The sequence below is a fragment of the Musa acuminata genome, chromosome BXJ2-9 (genome assembly GCF_036884655.1).
Source record: "Musa acuminata AAA Group cultivar baxijiao chromosome BXJ2-9, Cavendish_Baxijiao_AAA, whole genome shotgun sequence".
Lineage (NCBI taxonomy): Eukaryota > Viridiplantae > Streptophyta > Magnoliopsida > Zingiberales > Musaceae > Musa > Musa acuminata.
The window spans coordinates 47,706,874-47,718,412 of record NC_088346.1 but is presented as its reverse complement, the minus strand read 5'-3'; the positions used below and the strand labels follow the sequence as shown (position 1 = coordinate 47,718,412).

The 11,539-nt window shown below is 37.1% G+C and overlaps 1 protein-coding gene across 1 annotated transcript; it reads right to left on the bottom strand.

Annotated features, from left to right (window-relative positions):
- Positions 1–3,753: 3,753 nt before the first annotated feature.
- Positions 3,754–7,853, bottom strand: LOC103999202 (shikimate kinase 3, chloroplastic). Its single transcript, XM_009420875.3, has 10 exons — positions 7,409–7,853; positions 6,312–6,358; positions 6,131–6,185; positions 5,951–6,023; positions 5,735–5,822; positions 5,273–5,355; positions 5,060–5,189; positions 4,350–4,428; positions 4,134–4,198; positions 3,754–4,011 (listed from the first exon to the last, which is right to left on the bottom strand). The coding sequence occupies exons 1-10, from the start codon at positions 7,623–7,625 to the stop codon at positions 3,940–3,942; spliced, it is 909 nt and encodes a 302-aa protein (XP_009419150.2). The 5' UTR covers positions 7,626–7,853; the 3' UTR covers positions 3,754–3,939.
- Between the last annotated feature and the right edge of the window lie 3,686 nt (positions 7,854–11,539).

Sequence of the window (11,539 nt, the reverse complement as noted above, 5' to 3'; positions counted from 1 at the left end):
CAATCGCCTCCTCCCGATACTTTGGTACCATGTGTTGCTCGACCTCTAGCACTTCCTTTATACCTTGAACCACTCGGTGGTACTCATGACCCACTTATTGGTCACTATGACCTGATTGTTGGTTGCCACGACCTGCTTGACGAGCTCCAAGTTGCTCATCCTCATCAAATCCAACTCCAGGGTGAGTTTCAACAACTCATCCTCTATGTCACGGTTATTACCTTGGACTATCTTCAATTGCTCAATGAAGTCGACAAGGCATTGCTTGGCCTCCTCTAGTTGTCTCATCAGCTTGCCCCCCCGAGCCTCTGCCTCAGCAACAACTAAAGGGGCTCTTCCCTCTAACCCGTTAATCTCTTTCCGAAGATTGTCACTTATAAGGGATTGATGGTGAATGATCGAGTCAACATCCCATACACAGTCAATAAGGGTCGTTATATAGTGATAGTGCTGCAAATCAAAGACAAGTAGATGAGCAACATAATACTCAAGGGGATAGCTACAACCTAACTTACTAGCACTTTGTTGCGGTAGCAGGTGGTGATCAAAACCTCCGAAGGAGAACAATAGATCTACTTCACCACCGTTGAACACAAGGACTTACAACAATATTGCTCTAAAGCCTCACCATTGCCTCACACTTTCTACCCCTCTCAAAAACCCTACCATCTCAGTTGCAATAGTGCATTCAGACTTGGGTGTGGTAGGTTGGCTATTTGTAAAGTTGTGAAGGACAAGGGCTTGTCCTCGCACAGGTCGAACATCAACCTTTGCCTTTTTCCTCTTTTTTTCAAAGAAGACTTAGAACTTTGGGGACCCTCTAAAGGTGCCGATATTGCAGAGGTAGGAGGTACTTCATTTGGTTCTCTCTTTAGAATTGACCCCTCGGTTTCCTCATCCCTTCGGGGGTAGGGCACCTTCCTCACGATAATCTTTTACTTCTTCTTTGGCTTGTTGGTGCTGGTAAAATGGCCATGCTGAGTCAAGTTAGACACCTCGAGCGATGACTTATGAATAATGGCTAGAGCCGAAGAGGCCATCGTCATACCCGAAGAGGAGTTAAGCCTCTTTCTCTTTAAAGAGTGTAGATTCATACTTGTAGAGGATCAAAACCATAATGCTACAAAGGATCAAAAAGAGAAGTAAGGTGAAGTGGCGAGGTGTTTGGGTTATACCCCGAGGAGCCGGGTTGAGACCTACATCGATCAACCATTCATCGTCCATCTTTTGGATGACCTGAGAGGAAGGAAGTATATCCCCTATTGACTCACCTTCTCATCCAATAAGAGGGAAGGGGTGTTATCTATGTAGTGTGCCGACAAGGTGAAAGTGAACCTCCCAATCCCAACCTAAACCTATGAGAAAGAAGCTCTCCTTCCAACCCTTGTGGTTAGAAAGGTCACTACTAACTTTTAATCCCCCATAAATAGCCAGGTAGTAGCCACTTTTCCCCTTGCATTGTCGAAAACAAGCAATGAAAAGTTTACGGGTCAAGGTAATATCAGCATACCAGCATTCTCCGATGAACACTATCATATAGCACCATGAGTTAGGCATCATCTAAAAGGTTGATATCTTCCACCATTAAAGGTAAGACATTATCACATAGTGGAGGAAAAGATAAAGTCCCACCTTGAGGGTGTCGCACGACATGCAAAAGAACCCGAGCATAGGGTTGAATGGATGTTGATCAGGTTGGGGGACATGCAAATCAAACTCGATTGAGATGGAGCACCTAGTTCACAAGTGATAAGGAGTGACGCAAGTACCATTGAATCATAATCATGCGAGTTTTTCATAGACTCTAAACCCCAAAGAATCTTTGGGTTCATGGGAACTACCTCCCATGATGAGGGGGAGGTGAAGACCTCCTCGGCCCTTAGGTTGTCCAAAGGTAGAAAGCTAACCTCGACCTTCTAGTGGCTAGGAGTCGAGATGAACTTGTGTGATAAAGGAGAGACATCTCGACCTGAGGAGGCAGAAGGGTAGGATGGTGAAAGACTATCTTACTGCAAAATCGATATCGGGGCTACGAGGAACTCGGATCGACTCGCCCTACAGGGAACCAAAATGAAGTAGAGAAGACTTTTAAGGAGGCCTTGGAGGCGAAACATAAGGCTTTTGAGAAGGCCCTAAAGGCTTAAATAGAAGAATAAGCATCACCCCACATGGTAACGAGGGATTTATAGGGAGGGAGTCAATCTCTCTCCTCTCACATTTGAGACAAGTTTGATTGAAGGACTCGAAAAGCACCAAAATTCACCATGACGGAAGTGTTAGGACTGTAAAGGCACTTGGGGGGGAGGGGGGGTTGAATTAGTACTTTTGAAAAATTATGATTTGAAAACCCATTCGATCAAACCCATATCGGAAATATGTTTAACTTACAATATGCAAAAGAGTAGTGAGCAAGTAAATCAATTTGTAATAGGAATAAAAAGTACAAAGGAAATGTAAACAAATTTATAGTGGTTCGGTAATCCCAACATATGTACACTCCCAATTCTTTTTCACTCGAGGTCATTGGCTTTCACTACCGATCTTCTTTTCAATAGGTGCAGATTAACTATCTTTGTTACAATCCTTTCTCCTTTCTCCTTTTCACAAGCTCAAGAGAGAACATTTACACCTCACTCCTTCCTTAAAAGACTTCTAACTCTACGAGGAAGAGATTACTCTTCCTTAAAACACTTTTATTCTCAATAATTCTTTCCCCTTTCTACTCTTTTTCTTACTTATCTCAAGCAAAAATGAGTGGGGCATTTATAGGCCCCAAATAAGGATTATCAAGGTACTGGTGGTATTATCGCCTGCCACTTTGTGCATTGGCAATACCACCACCCAATTTGGGCGGTACCATCGCTTGACACTGGGCGGTACCACCATCGGGTTTTCTACAAAAGTACATTTTATACTTTCCAACTCACAAACGCTTCCACCGCTTGGCCCAACTTCAAGTCACAAAATGGCCTTCCAATAGGCCCAAATCAACCTTAATTTAGGCTCAATGGGCCTCTAATCAAGTTGACATAGTTATACCCAAAACTAACTCAATTAAAACCTAAACTACTTCGATCAAAACACAAACGATTACAAACATGAATCATATGTTATTAAGCATGTCATTGGTTCATATGATACTTCGTCCGAACCTTCGATGCATCGTCCTGTCCTTTAGTGTATTGCTCGATCCATCGGCATGTTGTCCTACTGCAACATCTGATCTTCTTGGCGTAATATCCAATCCTCCTAGCTTGATGCCCGAACTTATGACACAAAGTCTATCTTTCGGCACGTCAACCAATTCTCCAACTCGACGTCTAATCTTCTGATATGATGCTCTCTGACCTAACGTTTGATTCTCCTATTCCAATCAATTTGTCTTTCCATGATTGAAGTGTTAGTTATAGATGCCCTGTAAGCCAATTGGTCGATCGCTCGTAATGTCAGGGCAATCGATATCTCCCAAGGCCACCTGCGTCTGGGTGACACTGTTACATAAACCGCAATATACATATATGCATGTTGTGTGCACGGAGCTTTACATAGAAGGGCATCGTAGATAGTATGTATGATGTATGTATCATGTACGTAGTGTTTGGGGGTAATAAAAGGGCAGCTCGGTCTGAGAAACTGTTGTCTACTTCGTATATATGTTGCAGTTATCTACACCTCACTCTAAAGTCAAGAAACTTTTTCTTGACCTGAACAAAGTTTCAACTATAATTTGCACTTCACCATATCCTACAAAACTGAAGCCAATTTAGATGCTGGGAAATTTCCTCAAACATCTGGACGTTGAAGCTCTTTGCAGCAATTTTATTCACTTAACAATACTGAACAGCAACTTATTTCAATGAATAAATACTAAAAAAATGATAAAAAAGTTGTAAAAGGCACAAGGTGCAATTAAGATAGGATCCAGGGATGATGAGGTATTCAACCCTGAATATATTGGCTATTGGTAACCGATGAGTTCTCGGTAAGGAAGCACTCAAGCTTCATAAGCGCCTGCAGAACAGAACGAAGAGATTTTAGACATGTTTTAGTTTTAAGAAGATTCTTTAAGGAATCTTTGAAGGTTTTGAAACTTGAGACACGAATAAAATACTGTAAACAGGAGAGTTACGTGCCTCGAGGGCTATATCAGTTGGTGTAAGGACAGAAACGTCTCCATGACCCTGTTTAGCTGCAATATCTGCATGAACAATGAAGATTTTGGAGTTACTCAATTTAATCCAAGCAATGTTAAGGCAAAAAATAATTGATCGATCCATAGGGGGAAGTCTTGTTGGAGCTCAAATGTTTGCTAATATAGGGTAAGCACACATTAATTAACACAAGCATACCATCAAGGCATACTCTTGCATCAGCATTGGCATATGCCTTCCCCCTTTGCTCTGAGAGTGTAGTAAGCTTTGCAAAAGCCTGAACAACAGCCACATTTAAGCCATGATCAATAATAACATACATGCAGCATATAAAAATTTCCTGATATACACCTATAGCTTTAAGTTAGTTCGTTAGACCCAAGGATTGAAATATCGTACCGTACTAGAGTTTCAAGATTCGCTCGGTACGGTACGGTACTATATACCGAGCGATATACCGTTCGGTATATGGCTCGGTATATATATATATATATATATATATATATATACCGTCCGATTGTAGGCGATCCGTGTATCGATACGTACCGCCCGGTACAAGCGGTATTATTCGAAAATTGAAGACCTTGGTTAGACCATTATCTTTTTCTATCCAAATAACATACACAGTTTTCCTACCGAGCTAAGCTTCGCAAATTGGTTATCTGCAAGGTTGGCTAAACAAATATAGTAAAAGTAGAAAAAAATTTTAGCAAACAAGACAACTGCAGAGAAGAAAATTATTCATACATTTAAGTTAATCTTTCCATCTTAAATAGAACCACTTAGCATGAGCCAGAAAGGACTGATGCTAAGTGGTTCTATTTAAGACATGAATCTTAGCTCATATTCATACCTGAGATAGGTAATGATTAAGACATGAATCAATGGTGCTTAGAAGACAAGTATACCTTTTTGTAAGGATCACCAGATTCTTGATGCAGGAGAGGGCGGGAAGCAGTACCCACAGCAGCAATTCGCCTTGCTAGAGCTTCCAAAGGAACATCTAACCAGACTGTTAGCCCCTGCTTCATATACTTCCTGAAAACATAAATCACACTATCACAGCGATTCATGTTGACACCAAGAAAGTGAACCTACAATCACATGCATCAGCCTCCTACCAGTTGATTGGTCGAATGACAGCACCACCACCAGTCGCAACAACCAAGCGGTGCATAGATGACAAGTCCTTCAGCACTTTACTCTGAACATGTACCAGAGAGAAGAATAAGGATTTAGTCTCTAGTTTTCTTTTCCTGAAAAATGCATGTTAAATACAGAACTTGACCTATTTTTAAGATGTTGATATTATAAAATAGTAAAACACATATTTATTATTGACTACTATAGCAATAAAACCATAATGCTCTGGATCTGTTTCCATCATTGAGATATGAGCTATGTAAAAAATCATATTTTTGGTTAATCTAAGAGTATTGTGAATATTTATTTATAATCTCTATTAATTTTTTTTATGTCTTCTCTTCTACCACCACTACAATAATTGTTTAACCTCTTCTATTGTCTAATGACTGTAAATAAAGACTCAGGATCCAACTGCCAACAAGGTAAGTTGAAAAGACCTCATTATCTCGGAAGAAGGCTTCGCTATGGTCCTTAAAAATCTGAGCAACAGATGAAACACCAACCGCCTGCTCGACCAATTTATCACTGGAAAAAACCAATAAGCACACAAATTTTATCCCCCAGAAGCATAAGCACTATAATAGGCATTATATAGTTTCCTACATACGAGTCCACCAAGTCAATGACTATTTTGCACATCAATAGAAACGCACCTATCGAAAAAAGAATAGCATAGCACTTCAGATAATATCTTTCCTACTGTACTCTTCCCAGAACCCATCATTCCTGTGGAAATACAGTTTCAAATGTTAGGTCACCACAGAAACAAAAGAACAACTGTTTAACATAGACACCTAACTGACTATTGACATCTTCATCAATCAGATACTCACCAACAAGATATATACAACGCCCATTCAAGTAGGGAAAAACATCTTCTGACTTATTCTGCAATTAAATGCCTTCTATCAGTCAGATCATTGGAAACAGACAATTTGACTACTTATCCTTGTTTGTGTTTTACACCTTAAGAATGACAACATAACATCATCCATCAAAGGCATAATTTCCTACCTTGAGTATGAGAGCTGCATCAACAGAGTTATGGAAGTTCTCCGATCCTACATGGTAAAAAAAGACACATAAGGACAACTAATGACCAAAGAAAGTTGTGGGAATTAATTTTCAAATCCAAAAACAGAGTCCATATCATTGGTAAACACTCACTGACAGATGTTTGATGTTCTTGAAAACTCGATGTTAAAACATGAATAATAAATTGGTAAATAAAAACTCAGATAAATTTGGAAATTCACAAAAAGGAAGAACAAAGATCAAATTGAACGAGAGGTATGGATTTTAAATTTAAAGGACAGGACAAGTAAATCAGTAAATAGTAGGATCAACAGGCAGACATACCCAATTTGATATTAGAAAATAGGGCTCCTGCATATTTGTCCAAAATACACTTACCAGGATGGAAGTAGTCATCCATGTCGTTGACAGACATATATAACTCAACAGTCTTTTCTTCAATAGCAAAATTTGTCAATAAACCAACCATCATTAGGATCTTTTTTGTAAGCATGCCGAACATCGAGCATGTCTCGACACCAATTTGATGTTTTGCTACTACTTGTTGCTGAATAGAACCATAGATGTAAACAAGGCAACTTAACTCTTGAAAATGCATAATTAAGAAACTTGAAACCCCACCTTCGAAGCATGTCGATAACATGATCTAAGCACTATCATATCTTTATAGAGCACCATCAGGCAAATATATGAGTAGCGATGAAGGAAATTCCATAACTTAAGGGAATAATCCGAGAGGACCTTTAAATCAATCATGAAGTGCTTTCCAACTTCCATAAGAACAAAGAAGGATAACAAAGGATAATAACATATATCTTTCATGTCCTCATAAATTACTCCCCAAAACCTATATTTTTCGCTCCACTTTTCCTAAAACATTGCAATCCTTGTATCGTTTACAGATCACTTCCAAGTAACCACAAGATTTCTCAGCTCAAAGAACTACCAAGTACTTTTATTCTAAATCACAGAATCTAGGTTCTTTTTTCTTTCTGTTACTCTAATGAAAGAAATCTTTGAATAAAAAATTTCAATAAAAATGGGCACAAATCAAACAGCCTAAAAGATATACTCACCCGTATTTTTCTTGGAGCAACATGCAATCTTCAGTTCCGGATAACCAGATCGAAGTGGAGCCCCAATGTTCCTTGAATCTCCAAATCTAACCGCCTGCACCTTTCTCTGCTCCGACCACCGATCCGGAAGCCTCACGGAGCAACCATTCTTGTTTCCGGATCTGTCCAAGCCGATCGAGGAACAGGATTGCAAGCTCAGCACCGCGGCCACCTCCATCGCTCGATCGAACCAAACCGAACCAAAATAGGAGTTTACTCAAAAGCCTCCTACAATTCACTGTAAATCACCGGAATACCCACCTCCCATCAAGATCAGCAGGGCATTGCATCAACCCCCGTCTCGATGGGAGGATGAGAATTCGGCCGGAAACCCAACAGATCGGGGAGAGGATGCACCGCCGGCACGATAACGGCCCGATGAATGGCGCAGGACAGCCGGAGGTTTTGCGGGTGTTGCATTTATATCTTTAGCCGGCGGGGTAGAATATTATTATTTCACGATAATACCACTGAGACATTCACCGCCTTTGTCTGACTGACTTGATGAAAAAACGAATTGAAATTTGGATTAATGTCATTTTATGTGACAGAATATTTTTTTTAATTTAAGAAAATATTAATAAAATCATAATTTCGTAAAAATAAAATATATATATTTTTTATATAATAAATAGAGATCCGATAATTCGTGATATTTACTGTCCGAACGGTTGTTTCGATATATAACCATGGTTGGTGGATTGTGGCATGTGGGGCGAGGGAGGGGTTGGTGGGAGATTGACCGGAGATCATAATTTTGAATCCGTCAAAGTTTCGATTGCTTGGTCTTGCGTCGAGCGGCTTTTGACTCTTTGTACCCGTTGTTGGGAGCATTACATACATATATGAGCTACTAATTGAACGGTGGTATGTGAGAAACTATAGGTTTATAGAGATCGATTTGGTTGTTTCATTTGTTTCAGGTGGAAAACGTGGGTGCCGAAAAGTCCAAAGAACATGCATAGCTGCATGTTATCCTGAGGCTGGCACTGCCATGATGCGATCCATCACCATTGCGGTTCACCCGGGGTCGGTGATGTGTACTTAATGTTCGCGTCACGTTCGCATTAGGTGTCGCCACGTTGGAGATCCAATCTTATCTAGAAAATTTTGTTGCGTGGTGGTTGTCTCACCGGTGGCATGGGGTCTTTCTGTGGCTACCATTAATGTTCGTGGAGCTGCTGCGCCACCTACCCGGATTCATTTTCTTGGGTTTCCCAGTACTATCGGATCCACGTACATCTGCACTTGATGAGATCTCGACCATCAGGAGCGTTCATTGGCAACCCCTCATCACGTCATTATTAGGCGCTCAGACACGTGGAAGGAGTCTGTTACTTTGCCTTACCAAGTTGGTGGCGCTCGTGCGCGGCTAGACCTTATTATATATATATATATATATATATATATATATATATATATATATATATATATATATATATATATATATATATATATATATATATGATCATTTTTATTTTTTACAAGAAGGTATCCCTAATAATCTTGAAAATGTCTTTCTCATCTCTTTTCTACTCATCACCTTGCAGTCTTACAATTTCGCCATCACCCTCGCCAACGACGTTGCATTGTCATCCACCTGCACCCAATTAATGACGAGGGCTTCACAACCTTTGACAACTCAATCAATCCTGATTGAACCCAAAATGATAATAATGATTATAATTCTATTAGAAATATAATTGTGGTTAAGTTTCATTACCTATATCAGAGGATCATGGTTAAACGCATGCCCACAAGGTTATTTTTTGGTATATCCTTATATCCCATGATACCTTCTCTCATCACACCCTTAGCCCACGATGCTTGTATGGCCATCACCCACTATAAGGCTATTGCCCACATCAAGATGACACCTTATTCGATGACCCTTCACAACATTTTTGTCTTTGTTGTTTGTGGTTTTTACTTATGTGAGAGAGGTAAACTTATATTGTCCACAAGCGTATAGACATGATGAACGAGAAAGGACATCGCACAAAGACGATGATACCTCTTGATGGGAGCGGAGCATGGAGACAATGGACGTGACGAGCTAAGAAGGTAGCTAGTAATGAGTAGTAAAGAGCGATGGCGTTGATCGGACGAAGGCAACGGATAAGAAAGAAAATAGAAATACATTTATGAAAGTATAAAAAATAGTGGTACTAGGCGTGAAAAAAAAAGAAAAAGAAAATAGAGGCACCAACTAGGAGAAAATAAAAAAAGAACTTTAAAAAATATTATCGTAAGCGATGATCATTAATATTATTATTTTAGTTTTTTTCACTCTAATACCTAAAATTAAATTAATATTATGAGAATGTGCTGAAGGCTTGAAGATTAATCATCCCTATATTGGCACAGTTCCATAGGAAAAAAAATCAAGGAATAAAAATAGAAAATTAACATGGGAGAATTCCCTAGAAATGCTCTCGAAAAGATGAAAATACCCTCGAAAAGTTTGAGGGCACTTTTCCCGCTTCTTTTTCTCCCATTGAACTGGTTCAATCAGTCCTCCAATTCTAAAATTGGTTCAAACTAATATTATAAAAATACTTTATATATAATTTATGAAAAAGTAATCATAAAATAAGATAACATTAAAACTATCATAAAATATAATAACATATAAAATAAAATTATAGAATTAATTTAAATAAAAATAATACAATAATAACATTTGTTTTTTATTGAAACGATCAAACAGTCAAATAAACCAAGAAAATATTAATAAAAGACAATTTGATTTTATTGGCATTTAAAATAAATGAAATGCTATATTTTAATCAATGTTTGTTAAAATAATCTATAGAATATAATAAATAATATAAATTAAATTAATAAAAATAATATATTCATGAAAAATAATACAAAAAAAAAAAAAAAAGAAATTGTAAAAGAAGCAGCATTTGCACCATGATAATGATAGATACATAGTAAAATATTATTAATTATATATTTATAAATAAAATAATAAAATTGTGAAACAAATAAATAAAGTTTAAATATTAATCAAAGACAATCTTATTATAGTGATATGTCAAATAATAAAATAAAAAAAATATAAAAGTAAATATTAAATTAACTAGTGATGACATACATCTTACATCATTTTAACCTTCTATTTTACTGATTTCAATAATAATAACAAAATTATAAATCTCAACTATTTGGGATAAACTACATGTATCTTTTCTCGTAATTGAAAGATATAAAAAGTCATATGTTTAATTAAATTTAGAGTATTTAAATTTTTATTTATATTTTTATTAAAGTTATTTTAGATCTTCCTCTACCTCTTTTCATACCATTATTATTAATTAGCTTATATTTTCTAACTACGACGTCCGAAAGTCTCCTAAGCACATACCCAAACCATCTTAAAGTATTTTTTTCATATTTTTCTATTGATCTCACAATTGTCTTAATTATCCAATACTCAATTCTTGTTCTAACTATTGTGGTTTTAAAAACTATAATGATATTTAAAATATTTTTTCCTTTATAAATTTTGAAACTATAATTCTATCTTCAAATCTTTTTACATCTACAATATTATTTTTATGATCCTTATCAATAATAATTCATATATGATTATGTGTTTAATATTTTTAGTATACTAAATTTTAAATATAATACTGTTAATCTCTCTAATTTTTTTTCTACCCGCTTAGTCTCTTATAAATAAATAATATTTATCTTTTTCGTCTATCAATTCTAATCCTTGAAAGTGTTTTTATATTTCAAGATACTAATCTAACCCTCAATTCTTGGACTAAGTTCTTTACTCTTACTAGTTCAAAATAACGAGAGAACCCTTACCTACTTAGCACCACATCCAGAAGCTAATGTGATAGGTTGCTTTTAGATAATCTCCTATCTCAAAGTTTGCAATTTGAGACACCTAGGTGGTGAAAATGTCTCACGTTACTTCCAAATGACGACTTAACTCTATACTAAAATTGATTAAAATTCATATTCATAAGATTTGATATAATTTTATGTGGGTTGTTAGTGACCTAACGCAATTCTCTACTTTTTTTTTTTTATTTAGACTTGGGATTGACATTAGCAGTGTTATTCTATTTT

What these genes read in the sequence shown, in the direction of transcription:
- LOC103999202 (XM_009420875.3), bottom strand. Translation starts at nt 7,625, where the DNA reads ATGGAGGTGGCCGCGGTGCTGAGCTTGCAATCCTGTTCCTCGATCGGC. An exon ending in TTGCTCCAAGAAAAATACGG is followed by an intron (nt 6,359 to 7,408) that starts GTGAGTATATCT and finishes TTTACCATGTAG; the next exon opens with GATCGGAGAACTTCCATAAC. An exon ending in TGCTATTCTTTTTTCGATAG is followed by an intron (nt 5,823 to 5,950) that starts GTGCGTTTCTAT and finishes GGTTTTTTCCAG; the next exon opens with TGATAAATTGGTCGAGCAGG.